Source organism: Lathamus discolor, chromosome 5 (assembly GCF_037157495.1).
Source record: "Lathamus discolor isolate bLatDis1 chromosome 5, bLatDis1.hap1, whole genome shotgun sequence".
Taxonomy (NCBI): Eukaryota; Metazoa; Chordata; class Aves; order Psittaciformes; family Psittacidae; genus Lathamus; species Lathamus discolor.
The window spans coordinates 17,889,779-17,908,164 of NC_088888.1; the positions used below are offsets into that span (position 1 = coordinate 17,889,779).

At 38.8% G+C, this 18,386-nt stretch overlaps 1 protein-coding gene across 2 annotated transcripts in view; it reads left to right on the top strand.

The window, feature by feature from the left end:
• The window catches only part of BIRC6 (baculoviral IAP repeat containing 6), a 173,959-nt gene that overhangs the window by 141,514 nt on the left and 14,059 nt on the right, over nt 1–18,386 (top strand). For both annotated transcript variants that reach the window (XM_065679912.1, XM_065679913.1), the window contains exons 66-69: nt 7,847–8,057; nt 15,574–15,719; nt 16,533–16,643; nt 17,873–18,090. In XM_065679912.1, the coding sequence (XP_065535984.1) occupies nt 7,847–8,057; nt 15,574–15,719; nt 16,533–16,643; nt 17,873–18,090 (686 nt within the window). The remainder of the gene's footprint in view (nt 1–7,846; nt 8,058–15,573; nt 15,720–16,532; nt 16,644–17,872; nt 18,091–18,386) is intronic.

Genomic DNA, 18,386 nt, shown 5'->3' on the forward strand with positions numbered 1-18,386 from the left:
GTTTCACTGCTCTGGCACAGGATTTGTAACTCATGACCCCTAAGGGGGCTTAACCCCTCCTCCCCCTGCTTCCATTATGCAGGGGAATTGTATTTTCTGATGCCGTATTTTCAGATGCTCGAATTGGTACTGTGAAAATGTGTTATTCCTGTAAAGAAAAGTGAAGAAAAAGTCAAGCCAATTAAATTATTACAAGATGACCATATTTAGAAAGCTTTTGTTTAATTTTTACCCCAAGGCTCATGTTTTCTTAAAGAGATCTGATTCTGAAATCCTCTGTAGGCAATCTTCCCCCCCCCCCCCCCCCCCATCAAACTGGAGCAGAACACAGGGTGTTAATTAGGCCTATTAGAAAAGAGGCTTGCCCTGGGTTGATTCTGAAACAGAAAATCAAGAGGCAGCAGAGCATGACGTATTTGGAACTGACACTATTGCCTGCAGCATGGACCGCATTCATAGATCATATGCTTGCAAAGATGCAGTAAAGGGGGGCTAAGGGCAGCTGTGTATTTAAATATTTAGCGAAAACATGTGTGGCCTTATTGGAAAGAGAGTGTGCCTCTCTCGTGCCTTGGCAGTGTCGGTGGGCACAAAACTGCCTCTGAAGGTTTCAGTTAAAAATACAGAATGATTCCTTTGTGTGGCTTCTTTGAACAGCAGTGTTTGTAGCTACTGAGAGTCTTTAATATGATAATGAGGTGCTCAAGTCTTCATTTTAACCCTGGCTGTGAGGGTTAGGTTGTGAATAATGTCCTGAAGGATCAAAAATACCTTCTCAGTAGTAAGCACATTTTGGAAATGGTATAAAATTGACTGAACTTTAAGGTCTTTTTTAGATTATCTAGAGGTGAAAAAGGTAAAAGAAAAATGTGGTGGCAGGTGTGTGTGGTACCGAAGTTGTGATCTTGACATTGGACTTCAACTGCTTACTAAGTAACATGGTAATGAGAATGTCTTATTTTACTTTTAGCTTCTTAAATTGATGAGACTCCATGTCCTTTAAACTTTACTATAAAAGAAAAAAAAAAAAGTGTTTTGAAATACAAAGGTGTTTCCTTGGGGGTTTTGCAGGGGAGGTTTAGATACAGTGTAGTAGATTTTGAGCATTTGTACATGATGCGAATAGAGCAGTTTTGTAATATAGCTGCTGTACATAAATGTCAGAGGGTTTCTTTCACATTACTTAAAACAGGCAGGATTAGATGGCTGCTTCTGGATGAATATTTGAGAAAACACAATCATTCATCTCTTCAGGAAGATATAAAATCTCATTGAAATAGGAAAAAAATAGATCCAAAATAAGAAATAAGCCTTGAAAGCATCTCTTGGGTCACAGGAAACTACCCAATGCAAGGAGAAGGCGTCTTGGAATGGAAGATGCAAGCATAATTATAAAATCAGAATTCAGTTTTGTTTGATTATAGAGATCAATTTGTTCATTACAAGTTTAAACGTGGGGTGGGTTTTTTTTCCTCTCTTCTCCTCTGTTAAATGTAAGCGATGCTCATAGGCATTCACAAGAATTTCATGGATTAAATTTACATTTCCTGGTTGTAGACATGCATTCTGTTCAGAATGCCTTGTTCTTCTCAGTTGTTTCCTTTTAATATCCATTTGTGACCATCACTCTCGTTTTTGCAGTGGCAAATCTCTTTGAGAAAGCAAACAGAAGGGATGCAATTTGGAAAGAGTTTCCAGTAGAGTTGCTGCCAGCACACCCTACTTTCCTTCAGCAGAGATAGAAAGTCAGTCCATGTATACTGGCAGAAGTAAAAAGAAATTGCACAGAAGAAAAATTAGTCAAAGTTTGTGGGCCTCTAGAATAACTGAAATTAAAGGAGTCTTTAAATGATGAGAGTCTAGTAAATGAGAAATGATGTACAGGAGAGAGATTGAGAGGATATATATACCGTATTTCTCTTAGCACAGAAGCAAGGAGGGTATGCAGTGGGCAATGTGATGTGTTTAAAGCTGGTAAAGTTGTTTGGTTTTTTTCCTCAAGTGTCTGCTTTGCTTTATTTTACATCAAGTTAGTAAGCTCCTTTGGGTAGGCATTCCTAGTTTGATCACAGTGAGAATTGCAGTGGGAATGCTTTTATATCAGAGCAAGTAAAGCAGAACTTTTCACTGTTTTCTCACAAATTATTCTTCTCTATTCGTTGCTTTTATCTCCTGTTAAGTGTGAAGATTTTTGGTATAATGGACATGCTATATTAATAGTTTCCTTTATTTTAACATAAACATGCATATTCTCTGATAGGTTTTAAATATCCTTTGCAATGGAAATAAGTTTTATAATCTTATTCACAGCCAGTTAAGTTGTACTGAGGATGTTAAATGAATTGCAAAAAAAAATTTATTGCTGCTCAGTACTGTCTATTTAATGGGCCATTAGGCCTGGCTGTTCTTTGTTTGAATATTGTATAATATTAAAAGAAAGCAAAGGAGTATTAGACTCCACTGGGTCATTACCTTGTTACAGATATATATGCAATTTAAGGTGATACCTTGATCCTGTGAAACTACCTGCCCTTATAGGCTTTCTCATTACGCTAAGGTTGTAGTTGCATATGGGTAGCCTTAGGTCTCTGTAAGAAATAGATCTATATTGGTGATGAATAAACGGATGTGTGGAAAGCAATTGAAATGTTTTAAAATCACACACAGTCGTTGAATGTTAACCAGTTGTTTCCCAGGAGTAAATAGCCTCTGTCTAGAAGTTTCCAAACATGTGATGAGTGCCCTAATGCTTCATGACCTTTAGGCATGTGTGAAAGACTGCAGTTTTCAAGACAGGATGCTCGTCAGTTTCTGGCATTAAAGCCTTCTCAACAACTTCATCCAGGCTCCTCTCCCATCCGCTTCCCAAATCAGACTGCTTGTTATTAGCATACAAGGGAGATCTGGTTATATTAAATATCTGTATTTTACCTATTTAACATTCAGTGTCTTTCTAAATTGCAAATATTGTGGCAAGAGGTTAACTGAATTGTAGTGATGCCAGTAAAACTTGAACTTTAGTACCCAAAGGAATGGGAGGGAGGGATAATACCTTATGCCACTAAACCATGAAATATTTGCCAGCTGTTTGCCATCCCTGCTTATCTTAGAAAATGGCAGTGACATTGCTGAGATTTCTGCGTTTCATAAATGCAACAGAAATTTAGACCTGTGATACTTTCTTTATGTGAATTCTAAGTGTATATGCCTGCTGCCTACTGTCCAGAAAGGCCACAATGAATTTCCTTGCTAATTAGCAAGGACAGTAAGACATTGGCCTGTTTTTTTGATATGGCCACTCATCTTCTTCGAACTCTTAATTCCTGCAATTAATAAAACAATGGTGGTAGTAAAGATGCTGCTGCTGTGATCCTTTAAATCAGCTGTCTGTGGTAGCACTGGGCTTCCAAGCACTTCCAGAGCACTGCTGTCATGTCTTGCTGCCCCCACCCTGTGGTGATGTTACCTTGCTGCTCTCTTTTGCCTCCCATCCCCTCTCCCTCACCCTGGGCTGTCACAGCTGTCTCTTGGCCACCAGCAAGGGGCCATTTTACAGGTCTCTGGCTGCTCACGATCCAGGTTCCACAGCAGTTTTTCCCTTGTGCTCTGCTTCATGCTCCACTGTTTGAACTGGTTAACTACTGGTATAGCCGGAAGGTGAAACCTCTGTGTATTTGCTGAATGCAAGTTGAAAAGCACGTAGGAAGCTCGCAGGGGAAGTCGAGTGAGTCAGGCTGTGCCAGAGGTCCCAGGCACTGCTTTTAGAACTTCATTCAAAAGAATGCTGTTGTCACCAAGCAGCCCTGTCCTGCCAACCCTGTTTAGAGCAGACAAGGAAGCAGAATAAAAACTGTGCAGATCCCTGCTCTGTGTCTAGTAATAAAAGAATCTTTACCTCTCTTTTGATAGAATTAAATGGCAAATGCTCAGGACACCTAAGAGAAGCCGAGATAGGCACTCTCAGGCAGCAGTTGTGTTTGGGAGTCAACAAGGGGCAGCTTCTGAACTGGTCCATGGTACAAGGGGGTTTTACCTTCCTCAGCAGTTCATTGCCCTGCAGAATCGGCGAGCACCAACAGCACAAAAATGGGCAGATGTGAAAGACCCCCATTTGTGTGAGCCTGACAGCCAGGGCAGTCTAGGCACAAGTGGTGTGGGAGTCTTGAGAGCACCAAACAGAGCTGTTTGGGGAAGGAATTTGTCATTGTTTAATAATGTTTTTGACTTTGGAATAACAGAGAATCCTAGGTAATATATCCATCTGTCAGTTTTACAAAGCCAATTTAATCTCCTGTTTTCATTTTCTTAGGGATGCTGTGTGTTTGCTGTTTGGTGTGCTTATATGTGCATGCCCACAGAAATGAAATAATGTTAGTGCCTTCTTAACAACTGAAGTACCCACATAAAAAAAAATTCTGACATATTTGAGATGGGCTAATGCTATTCAAATTCTAGCTCTGCTATATATATAGATATATATATATATAAAGTATCTGTTTCTATTTTGTGATGTGTTGGATTTTCTCTCCTACACAAGAAGCTACCTTATTTAATTCAAGTAAAGTGTTACCGTACACCCACGTTGCCCAATTCACTCAGGCAGAAAGAAGTTGGGTGTGTTCCCAAGGAGTAACACACTTGGAAGAAAGCAGTGGATTACATTTAACACTTGTTCTTCATTGAAGTTTGTATTTGCTTAAAATCCAAATTGCTGGCATCTTAGTTGGTAAGATACCTTTATGTGAGGATGGCAGTCCGAAGGGTGCATTGCTTTTAACAGAAATAGGACTTGTTCATTTGCAGATTTATATTCTGTATTTTCATTCATCTTTTTAGTATTTTAATTCAGTTCCTTAAAAAGACTTGGTTACAGGATATAAATTGTTTTTCACACAAAGTTTTCTGAAATATTCCCATTATACATGGTATCTAAAGGGAAGACAGCAGTAAAGATGATGGTGGCACCTGAGTGGTACAGCCCTAACACTGAAGTTCTAGTCTGAACACTTCTGGACTCCAGGAAGGTGCTGTTTGGATGGCTGCAGGTGCAGCTGGCCACACCAGGAGGAGATAGACAAGTTGGCAAACAGTGGATCAGTGCCAGGGGAGTATTTTGCAGTGTCTCAGTCCTAGTGGCATAAACACAGTGTCTTAAAAATTGATTGCTGTCCAGTTTGGAACATCCAAGTACATGTAAATGGATTTAAAAAAACACTCAAGTCTTCTTAACCTATTTCAGAAAGCAAAGCTGTGTCTGCAGATGCATACTTTACTAGTCATTTTGGCATTCCCTTTCATTTGAAAGCAAAGTAGGCACAAGGAGTAGGTGAACTGCCAAATAAAGGTAATAAACTGTAATTTGCCAATTTTGCGTTCCTTACAGCAAGTTTTCCTGATACTTACTCAGACTCCCAGTCTTGGTAAACATGGTTTAGGATTTAGATTGGGGATGGGGGGGAATTCTGGCATTTTGGACAGACTTGCATGGGTCGTAATCCTTACTAAGCATAATACAGGCCTTGAACAAAAATAGCGTAAGATGCATAGTGGCACCAAGAAATTGAGTTTAGGAGAGTCTAATGTTAAGGTAAAAGAAATTGGTAGCTGTTCCCTAAAAGATTGTTTAAATTGAAACCAAGTGAATGCACTTCATGTGTTTCCCATGGGAACAATTGCAAAGCAGTGCAAGTGAGTTGAATTTGCTAAACCCAGAAATCTCTCCTATCTTTCTGGAAAACATTCCCATTTTAAAGTTACATCAGTTCAGTTTCCCTCATGACTAATTTTGAATGTAACTATCCCATTTAGCAAGGGAGAGGGCAGGCAAGCATTGCAGGATTTCCAGTTACGTGTTCTGGTCTCATGAAAATTTCATGGTTAAAATAAATAAATGAAAGCTTTCCAGAAGTGAAATGGTGTGGTTATCTAAGAGGTTGTATCTCTCCTTCACTCGCTGCCTCCATATTAAACAGCAATGGATTACATTGAGGAGCTGCTTCATTGTTAGCACTGCAGGTGGGAGGAGGTTTCTGATGAGGGCTCTCGGCGGTTTTAGGATTTCTACTTCTCCCTTTCTTTTGCCCTGCTATGCCCTCCCCCCTCCCCCCCCCCCCTTCTCTCTCCTTTTTTTCACTTCTTGCTTAATTTCACCATCATCAGATCTATTCATGTTTAAGGCGAGTTTACACATTGTGGGGATTTTTCTGTGGGCAATTATTGTTCCCTGGAGACTGAGCGTAAGGAATGGGTATATATAAAAATATATAAAACGTACGGATCAGATTATTGAAACTGATTTTCTTAATGCCAGTGTTTAAATTCAGTGGAGTTTGCTTTAAAAACATGGGATATTTTGACACAGGATATTTTTAGAGCCATCATACCAAGCCTGACACATTACTACTTTGTTCCAGTAAATTTTCTTCCTGTTCACCACATCAGAACTTCACCCAGTGAAGACTTTGTGCCATTGTAACAGTTTCAAAATACAAATAGCAAGCTGTTGATAAAAGAACTCTTTGGAGAGAGACAGAAATCTATATTTAAACTTGGATAAACTGGCTTCTTGAATTTTGCTTGGCTATTTATACTGTCCCATTGTGCTGTATTTGGAGCTAAGGGTTTGGTGACAGCAGATGAAAGTTTGTGATCTGCTTTTAGCTTGGAGGATGAGTGCTAAATGAAATATTAAAGAGTCCTTCCATGGTTTGTTCTGCCCTAATGCAAGCTGTCGGGGCTTTTTATTGCGGGGTTTTTTTGGGGTTTTTGGGTTTTTTTGGTTTTTTTTTTTTGTTGTTGTTGTTTTTCTGGAAAATAACATTTATTTTATCATAAACTCAGTCACTTGTAAATACTTTGAACTAGAGCAATTTTTTTCTGCAGTTAGGTTAAAAATAGCATGTCCTAGGGACAGAGGAAGCAGCTGTGTTAAAGTATCTGCATATTGCTATATTTCCAGGATTTCTACTAATGATAGAAAGTCAGTTGAAATGACATCCAGTATGTATTTCTCCAAGCAAGTAGAAGAAAAATAAACAATGTGGTGCTGGAGAATCCACTAGAATTGTGTGTCTCTGCCTGTCTTCTCCTCAGAGGAGCTGATGTCCACATTCTAACCACGGTTCCTTCTGTTATACGTATACATCACACGGAGCAGCACTGAGGCTGCCCACCTATATGTTCTTATTCATGTTTACTGCGTGGTGGTTCATATGTATGCAGGTAAAATCTGCATCATTTTCAGAGCCTGTGCATGCTCTGAGGAAAGCGTAATGTTTTTAAAAACGATACTTTCTCCATGAAAAGGAGCAAAGCTAAGCTTCTTGGTAGGTAACTTCATTTATTTCATGACCATAAATATTCTGCAGTAATGCAGACAACTTTTCCCAAAGGAGAAGATTACTATAAAGTGGGTGGTACGAAAGTCTGTCTTTATTAATGCTTATGCTGTTAGAATCAGCAAATGCTACCCTGCTACACTGTAAGTTACAATTTTTCCTCCATAGATACTTGTTTGCAATTACTGCTGATGTACAACTTGAGCCAGAATTGTCTATTAGGCTGCTAGAAATTAATATAGTGTATGGTGATCCTGTTCCATACCTTGTTAGCACTTTTGTCTTCTTATATCTCCTGCTAACCTTTGTTTTCCAGGTATCTTACCCAATTCTTTCTGGCTAAGTCCATTAAAACACAAATTACAAATGCCTGTTACAAAATACTGTATTTTTATCATTTAATGTAATTAATATTTTAATAACAATTGGAATTTAACTATTCTATTTAAAACATCTGGACTAAGAGTCTTCAATTTGATTAATTTTTGTAAACTGTTTTTCTCTCTTAGTTTTGGATATGGCCCGACACGTTCCTCTTTACCGAGCTCTGCTAGAATTACTCCGTGCTATTGCCTCCTGCACATCGATGGTACCATTACTGCTGCCTCTGTCGGGGGAAAGTAGTGAAGAGGAGGAGGAACAGCTGGAGTCACAAGCTTCTGTTGGGACTTTGCTGGCTAAAATGAAGACCTGCGTAGATACCTATACCAACCGACTGAGGTAATCACTTCCATCATTCCTGACCTTCATTTAAACTGTATTTTATACTTACATATTATGAATCTAGAAGCAAAAGAAGATTTGGTTCTGTATATTTATCTGAATGGGTGCTGCAGTCTGGAGTGAGAACATACCATTGTTTGATCCAGATTTATGCTTGGATTCTGTTTTAATTTAGTATTTGCAAAGAATTTTTTGTACGACACAAAGAAGCTGGGGGAGGTTTGTGTGCTTGTGTCACTTCACTCCTAACTGCAAATGCTGCAATACAAATTTTCATTTCTTTCTTTCAGTAATTTTCTGCTTCCAGCAACTAATTGGTTTCTTGATTCTGTTTACGTGCTTCCAATTTAAAGATGGCTTGTTAGGAAATAATACCTGTCCTTCTCTGCAAAATGTAGTGCTCTCCCTCAGCATAGGTGGATATGTCATGAAAAGAAGGTCAATATAATGTCAGGAAAAGGTGTCTGTAGAATTTCTTCCTTCCACTCTAAACTCAGAATATTACCAACAAGTAGCAGAGAGATTTTTCAGAGCAGGAATCCCATTGTTGGGAACTCTTTCTAGTATCTCCTGATGTTCTGGTCTTTAACCATGAATTTCTTTAAACCTTCTTGACTGAGAGTGCTAATCTTGCGTATCAAGTGTGTAATGTACCTGCAGTGGGATTTTTTTTTTTTTGCTGGCTTAATGCAAAAGAAACAGAAAGGACAAATAATAGTTCTTTATGTTGGATACCCACCTAAAAATGCCGGTGTATGCTTGCTGGCAGTATTATGTAGATCCTTGTATACGTAATCTTCTTAAAATAGAAAATAAAATATATTTGGCTTCTGTGTAATCCTTTTCCAGTATAGGTGTATGTATAAAATTCTCTGCCACACTTACTTTTTTTTTGTTAATCTGGTCACGCGTGAGCCTTGGATTTAATGAGCGTGGAAACCTCTATCTTCTCATGTCACTCCCCAGGCTGAAGTCTAAAAAGTTTCTTTGTGAGAATGGCACATTTCTACCACTCATAAGATCTTTTTAATTTGCTAAAATAAAATACGCTGTGACTAGTTCTTTGGTGTCAGCTTAGGGTCTGAAAACAAAGAAGAATTCTAGAAGCACAGTTGGTATTATTTTAATAATTGATGAATTTGATAAAAATTCCATGGTTGTTTCAGTTGCATTATCTGTTCAGTCTTGTATGACTTTGATATATCTTGTCTTTCATTGGCTGGGTTAAGCATAATACTGTTTGTCTCTAAAGCAGTGTCTAAGCAAGGATGAAAACACCAACAGGGTGAGCATCCTGGAATCACTGGGGTGGAAAGTTTTAATTCTCAGTATTTTAGGTGGAGGTGTGCCAGCAATATAAGCAAGTGTTAGCATGAGTTTCTTAAATGGGACAATCTGCTGCCCCTTTTAGGTCAAATGCCAGAACAACAACATAATTACAGGATCTGCTTTCAAAGACAAGACTTTCCTTTGTCTGAAGAGCAGTTCTACTTGCATGTCTACCAAATGTCACCTCCAGGTTGGAGCGAGTGTCTACTTGGTTCCAGGCTTTAAGAACAGTTTTGGACTGTCCATTTGATTTTATTTACCTTCAAAGGTCATAATATTCTGTTAGGAAATTGGAAAAAGGAAAAGTTTCTGTTAGGAAAAGTTTCTGGATAATGGAGAAGACATTTAGGTACGAGGTGATTTCTCATGACTGCTAGGGAGTCAGAAGCCATCACTAGTTTGAGCATGGTCATGCTTGTGTAATGGTTGCCACTGGGGCTGAGTTTGAGACATTTGATTGCTGTGATGGCTGAGCTCTCTGCCACGTAACAAAGCAGGCTCATCTGAGCCACCATCTGCCAGGGAAGCTTCATGGCAAATTGTTAAATTTGGCAAAATAAGCTGCTGGCTTATTTTACAGTGTGGAGTCTAGCAAGCCCAGGTCTGAAATTCCCAGCTGCGCTTTATCTTTCCGCATCGCTTTGGCCACCCCTACAATAGCTGCTTGAGGGAGATCTGAATTCGGTCATCTTCACACTTCTATCACTTGTCACGCTGCTACTGAGGGTTAATCCTACACAGTTCCAAGATTGTCTGAATGTCAAATTGTTGTTATGACCTGGATGTTTTTTCTGTAACTTGAGGTTGCTGGAATACAACCATGTAGGCCCAAGGCATTTTCCCTGTTACAGCTTTTCACTGTCTTCTCTGGTTGGTTTTTTTGCAGAACTGCCATGTGAAATGGTACATTTTGCAGCCAGAAATTTTTCTTTATAATTTGGTACCAAGAATTGAGGCCTAATTTGCTCTGCTTTTCTTTAGAAAACAAAAACAATTGTCTGTTTATTTCACTGCACTCTCAAACCTCTGTTCAGAGCTGATGGTTGGCTGTGAGGATCTGTCCTGCAGCCTTTACTGGTTTGGAATGCTTCAGTGTAGTGTCTGTGAATACAGTTCTGGAAGTCCCAAGGAGGAGGATGTGGAGCCAGCTCAGAGGAGGTCACGAGCTTTCACCAGTGTTTATCTGCAAAGGCATGGTCCCTGGTTTGTTTTGCCTGAATCAGGAAGCTAGTTTAAGAATCTGTGAATTACTGGAAGAAACAAGCTTCTATTTGGTACCTGTGGAAAACCATGAGGGCAGGGTGATAACCCTGGTTCGAACACATGGCAGGTTTATCCCAAGCCAGTGAATGTCAGAACTGAGCAGAAGTCTGCTATAAGCGCTGTCCCAGTAGTACACAGGGGCTGGATGGTTCATTCCCTTTATTTGGTGAATACTTTGGTAAAGATACCATTCCACATCGTCACATATACCTCAAACTATCAGGCATGGATGAGTAAGTATTAGTATTGGCTTTAAAAATTAAAGCTGCCCTGGGAGTGTATCATTCATTATTCATCTGGCACAGTGTGAAGAGAAGGCTGTCAGCTTCTAGCACAAGCTAAATTAATGGCTTAAATTATTAGCATGTATGCTGCTGTCTCTTCTAGCAAATATATTGCTGACTGTCATCCCTTTAAATACGAGGTGACATGATTTTGTCTTCTTTTTCTTCAATGCCTGAAAAACTGTGAAAGTGTCTAAGTCTAAATTAAGTATTTGGCTCCTCCTCCACTTTGAAAACTGTAATGTTTAGATAAAGGCTTGGCCTGTACTAAGTAACTGCATTACCTTTTGCTCTGCAAGCAGAATCTTTGCAGAAGAAATGTACAGCATAATGCAGACCTTTAAGTGTTTCCCAAAAACAGAGAACATTTACAGCAAAATATTCATATGGTTATGTATTCGACTGTAGCTTATTATTCATGAGTAGTATTCATGAGGTTCTCACATTTCTTTGTAATACTGTTGAAAAACATACTATCAGAGCTCAGGAGTTGGGTAACACCATTAGGCTATCTGCATGCAGAAATCTGTATACAGGTTGCTAGAGTGCAGGGAAGGAGCTGAAGGATCTTACTGGCTTTATCACTTTGATTTTGGTATTTCATCTCCTCGTTCATATGTTTTTGGCAGAGCCATGTAATACCCAGCAACTCCCTCTCTCCAGCTGGGACTGCACTCGTCCCTCTGAAACACCTGTGTGTCTTACACACACCTTGGATAGAGCTCACTGCAGCTCTGAATCCAGGCGGGAGTGCAGCAGCGGTATCAAAGTGAGATGATGCCAAGAAGGGAGGACATTTTCTCAACTAATAATTTGGTCTGCCTGTGTTATACTTGCTCACAAATGGTGGAGTGGTCACCAGGCTGCTCTTCTTGTGTGCACACAAATTAATACCATGTGTTTCAGATTACACTAAGAGATGGGTTTATGACCCAAAAAAAGTCATCTTCAGTAATGCTGTAATTTTGTCCTGGGAGTAACATTTGCATTCCCCTGAAATGCTGGCTTCCCACCTCCAAGATTGAATCTACCAAAGCCCATTAGTATTTATGAGTTGGGATTCATGCAGCCGGCTGCAGGGCCACTGTGGGCTTACAGAGGCCAGAAGTGACTTTGACCTTGGTTTACTTCATGTGTTCTAAGATACACCAGTTGGTCAGTTATATGTAAAACCTATTTAACCTTTTACAGGGCTTTGAATTACATCTGTCTCACCCCTTTTATAACTCTATGGTTAAGGAAACCATATAGAGTTTCAGATTTACCAGACCAGGGCATGTTGTTACCTCAGGGAGATGGGAATACGGACCAGCTTCACGACTACCTTCAGTCCCAGAGCTGGTTCACACAAGATTTTAATTTTACCATGAACCTAATTTATGTTTTCTTTTGAAAATTGCATTTATTTAATAAGTATGATCGACCATGTTTGAAGGATATGATTTTAGAAAAGGCTGCTGTGGTCTTGTAGAAGAAATATAAAATCAAGTGCAGTAGCTCATGTCTGCAGTGGAGTTCAGTTCTGTCTCAGGTGGCAAGTGATGACAAAACTGTGTGAGCTTAAAAAATTATAATCAGTGTGAAGGTGTATAGCACTGGGCAACCTTTGACATATTTCCCTATCTAGAGTCTAGGGAATTAGTTGATTTACCCATATGGTGATTGTAAATAAACTGAGAAACTATAAAGTACTGTTAAATATCTCCAGATACGTGTGTACAATACTAAATATGTAGAAACTAAGATAATGTAACAGGCAGCACCTTATGAAGCACACAGGATTAATTGTATTAAATTGGTATTCTTACAGCAAAAACAACCAGTCAAATAAAGGTTGGAAGACAATGAGGGAAGGAAAAAAAAACGGAGGTCATCATTAACAGAAGTCTTGCAATTTCTGGCAATATCAGTTGGGGGTTCCCCAAAAGAGGGGGTAAAAAATAAATCTCTTTCCCCTAACCATTAGAATAGACAAGCCTGACTTGTGTGAGGAAACTAGATGTTGATAAGGCAGGATGTCTGATTTGGAGGGTTTATGGGGCTAGCTTGTACTCCCCAAGAAACTGGCTGAAATCCCTGATTAGGTAGGATAAAGGTCAAATACGAGACCTTGGCTGGAGACTTTTTGTGTCCAAGGCAGAATCTTGCACTTTAATTCCTAAGCTGCTTTTACGCAGATCTGGCCTGGCTCAGAAGTTAGGTGGCTTGGTGTAATGTAGACCATCATGCAAGCTCCAGATAACTGCAGGTGAGAGGGTAGAGCGGTTCTGCCAACACTTGATTTTAAAAGTTACTCTGAGGAGAGGGCCATGATGTCTATCTTGCTTATGGTAGCAGTGGACAGAATCGTCGTCGTATTGTGGTAAAGGAGACATTAAGAAAACACATTCTCTTCTGATATTTCAGAAGTGTTGAAGTGTTAACTAGGTTCTGGACCGCAAGGAGAGGGAGAGGGAATTCTGTTATTGGTACTGAGAGTTTGCATTTGAGTAGACATCTCCTTCTCCTACAGTTTCAGCTAGACATGTTCCTTGTCTGTTTAGGTAGTTGGCTGTCAGTAACTCAGTGTATCTGTAGGAGGTTTTAAGCATGTGATTAAGCATTTTGTCTAATGAGGCCAAACTTTTTTTGATTCTAAGACCAAGTAGAAGGAAAAAACCCTAGTAGTCTAAATTGCAAAACCACGTGGAAGACGAAACCCTGCAAGATAACTGTCTTGAAAATAAATTTGTAAGAATTAATTTCACTTTCTGTATCTTCCCCAGTCGCATTGTTATTGCTTTTCACACATCTTTCTCTTGGGTAAGTCCACTGACATTTCCTTTTAGCCAAAATGTCTCCAAGGGTTTTGTAGCAAGTAGCTTAAGCATTCTACATTAACAGCAAGCTGTTCTAAATCTGTGCACTGGTCTTGGGACTGGTGGCTGCTACCATGTCTGTGATCATTGCGACAGATTATCATTGAGGTTTAGTGGGCTTAAATATGCATTTCTGAACCTGGTTAATAGGTTATTTAAAAAATAGTGGCCTAGATTTTTCACAAGGGAAAGGCAGCGATAGGATTTTTGAAAGTATGAATGGGAGAGGCAGCTGCTGCTGCTTTGTCTTTTGTCTTAAATGGTTCCTCAAATGCTGAACAACCCTGTTTGGCTCTGAGGCTTTCCTCCTGACTTTAAGCATCTGAAAGCTCAGTACTGCTTCAAGTTAACAGCAGGCTGACATCCTTTTGGCTTAGCCTGAAACAGGAAAAATGTACCATGCTGCAGTAATGGATTCCTTTATTAATGCACTCTAGGGATATTCTTGTATGATTAGGTACCATGCAAAGCTTTCAGTGTTACTGTAATCACTTCTACTGAATAGTTTAGAGGCTCATTCTTTATGCATGATTTCAGTCTAGATTAAAATACAGAAAGGACATAGTATGTGGTAGTTGCTGAAATGTGTTTGGGACATCAAAGCATTAAATTACTGTTTTTTCTTGTGTAGCTAGCTTTCTGGTTTGCTTCTAAGCATGCTAGTGTAATACTATAAGCACCAGTGCTGCTTGGCTGTTGAACTTGCTTGGGTCTTAAAACGAACAAGTACTGTTAAAACAAATACAGAAATTGCAGTCATTTCGGGGCTGTTAGCACTAAAATCTCCTAAGTTTTGCAGGATACCAATGTAAACACGATAGCTCTTATAACATAGAAGCTTTTAAACATCACATATAGGTCACTGTTATCAACCGTGTCTTTGTTTCAACAGTTGAATATACGGGATAGTAAAGACTGGGTTGTCACAATCTAATATTTACATGTATCTTAAATTACAAGGCAACTACCTTCTGTCAAACACTGATGTTAGTAGATACTGTATTTTCAAATTATTTCATTATAAAAATTTAAGATGTTTAAATTGGCATTTGGATTTCCAAGATGTTCATTGTTAAGCGTTTAATATAGCTGCCTTCTATATTTGAAGACTTTCAAAATTATATTACATTAAACTGATTATTGCAAGAAAATGTCTTAACTTCTATAGTGCAGGAGAGAACTGCAGAGAGAGACAAACTTCACGTTGGCCCCACTCTCTCGTGATGCTTGGGTTGTAGGTCAGATATGCTATGAATTTTTACTATAGGTTTCCTAGTGATTTGCCATTAGTGTATTTTAAATAATTGGTGTATTGTGTAGTAGGAAAGAGCACTTCATTAGCTATTTAGGACTTGATTTTGCACGAGGATCTGCATGGGTGGATGAAAGGCACATTCATGACATGATCACTGGTACACTGATCTTGTAAGTTTTTCCAACACTTACTGAAAATGTTCAAACATAAGGTCAGCATTCAGCGTAACAATCAACAGTACTAAATGGCTGAAGCAGAAACTAGTCTCACTGCCTTCGTGTTCATATTTTTACTCTTCATATCAGACATGCTTTTGTTTGTCAAACCAAAACTGTGTGTTAATATTATCACAGCTGATTGCTGCATTTCCTGATTAACCTGGAGGTCCACTGAGACATTGCATTTTAGAAGACTTGTTTTAAACTTGGTCCTTTAAGCTTTGGTATTTTTCTCTGTTGACAAATGTGCTGAGTGGTTGGAAAAGCTTTCTTTCATGCTACATCCTATTTCTTTGCTCAAAACAGGTCTAAAAAAGACAAAGCTAAAGCAGGAGTAAAACCAGATACTTCTGATCAAGAACCGGAGGGGTTGACACTTTTGGTACCAGACATCCAGAAGACTGCGGAGATAGTTTATGCTGCTACCACCAGTTTGCGCCAGGCAAACCAAGGTAAAATAGAAATACTTTTCTAAATACTGTATAGTGTTGTTTGTAATATGTAAAAGATAACTTACAATTAGCTTAAAAGCAAGACGTAAAATACTTCCCTTTTGCCCTCAGCTAAGTTTTCAAAGGTGGCTGGAACCTTGTAGTAGTCCTAAATGTTTTGATCAACAGAATAATGCCAGTAAGTTAGAGTACATCTCATGACTTACAGGTTTTTTTCTTGGCAGAAGACAACCTACATGACCTTTAATAGTAAAGCCTTTCCTGTTAAAACTACGTCTTATGAATTAGATTAGCTCTTAACTAGATGAACACAGAACAAAAATCTGAATCATGGATTGAACCTGCAGATGTTCAAAGGACCATCCGGCTGTCTAGTAAAGAACACTAAAGATGAAGTAGCTTAATCAGGGGAGTGGATTTTAAAAAGGCGTGTGTAATCAGCTCCTGGTTTTGCGAGTGCATCAGGAATACCTGTGTGAATGTCCATCCACACAAGCATATGTCACGCTTTGAATTTTAAATAAAATAAAAATAGAGGAAACGGTAAAAGACTATTCGTAGCAGCAGCAGTCATTAATTACTTCTGATCTGAAATTATTACCTTAATTTACTTGGAGCTGTTCAGGTAATGAAATACAGGGTCTTGAGAAAACCAGGTTTTGTGTCTTGTAAGTGATCCCCGGATTGGAGAGTGGTGTGCAAACGATGTAGCCATAAAATGTCATTTCAAGTTAAATACTCCCCACATGCTTGCTGTACCTGTCTCAGAATAACATGGTTAACTACAAGTAATCATCACATTTTATATAACAGAAAAGAAGATGGCTGAATACTCCAAAAAGGCTGCTGTGAAACCCAAGCCTTTGTCTGTTTTACGGTCTCTTGAAGAAAAGTATGTGGCTGTCATGAAAAAACTCCAATTTGGTAGGTTGAGAAGTGGGATATTTGTGTTTTACAAAGCAGATGCTGAAGAAATATGTAATCTGTTGGATGGAACCCCTAACTATTTTTAAAAGTTACCAACTTTTTTACATATGTGACCACTGATACTTTAGACATATGGAAAATTATATAGGTCTGTGCTTTCAGGTTACCGACTAACGCACTCTTTGAGCTAATAAATGTTTTTAGCACACACTAGATTAATTCAAGGGACCAGATGAATTCATTGACGGTGTTCATGTTTTCGTTGCAGTAATGATTTGTGAGTCCTTCAGTCGTCAAATTATATTGAAGTAATAGGGTAGTAGTGCTTTTTAAAGCTCCTATCTGACTATGTATAAATCTGTATGTTTGTTACTGTAGGGTTTATTTGTTAAATGGAATAGGATTCAGATCATAATGTGTTTTCTAAAATTAAACTGTAGTAACCTTCATTGAGTCCTTTCATGGAGTGCAGTATGTTGTATTTGGAAAGTATGATGGGATTCTGTGCTTAACTTAGCCATAAAGGAAAAATGATCAGAAAGAATTCATAAAGAGCAAATAGTATCTCATCCTAAAAAAGCTATAAAATTACAGCAAAAACATGTGCTATGAGTATTTTTTGAGTTGCAGAGAAATACAATTTGCAGTCTTTTTTTTTTTTTTTTTTGCCATTGTATTTGCATGGGATTTTCCTCACAAATGCTTGTGGAGTGTTATCCCAAGAGCAGGGGGTAGGGAAGTTTGCAATGGCAGCTTTTCACCCTGGCAGCCATGCTGCAGATTTTGTGTAACAAGTGATTAAAGAAAACCAGCTTCACTTCAATATTTTATGATTCTTTAATAACACTGCAGCCACCACAGAAGTAAATACCGCAGGCATGCTGCTTCACACCAATTCCTTTATTAGCATGATTATGTATTCATAAGTATCATTATATTCCTGGCCTGGCATAGTTGGTAGCTTTCCAAGTCAGAAATGGTGTACATTTGATAAGTTGCATATGAAAGCTCATAAATTTTCTGCAGAAATTAATTTGACCCAAGACTGTTAATGCTTTATTTTGTGATCACTGTTAACTCACAAAATACAGGGTTGGGTTTTCTTTTTGCTGCAGTATAATGCAAATTAAACTTTTCTGATCTTAACACTCAGAATCTTTATCCAAGACTAATCCGTTATTAACTTCACTGCTTCCCCGAGGCATTAACATTTTCGTCTCTTCTAGATACATTTGAAATGGTTTCTGAAGATGATGATGGAAAATTGGTCTTCAAAATAAATTACCACTACATGTCTCAGGTAAAAAACGCAAGTGACGCCAACAGTGCTGCCAGAGCCCGACGTCTTGCTCAAGAAGCTGTGACTCTTTCAACCTCACTGCCTCTCTCATCTTCATCCAGCGTTTTTGTACGCTGTGATGAGGAGCGGCTTGACATAATGAAGGTAAAGTTATTTTTATTTCCCTCTTTAAGCTTGGCATATAAATGTTTAAGAAGGTGCCTTACGTCTTAAGGAAAATCAGAAGTATTTCATGTGTGCTTTATTTGCTGCCCAAACTTTAACATAAGTAGTAGGATTTAGAGTCTGATCCTGATTTCTCAAGAATCTGGCAGGGGCAGCAAGAGTCCCTCTATCCAGGAGTGCCCTGGTAGCCAGTGAGACATCACAACAAGGTTCATTTGTCTTCTGCTGTTCTTAAGGGAAGAGTTTAATTTTGTTACTCCATTATGGTCTAAGTG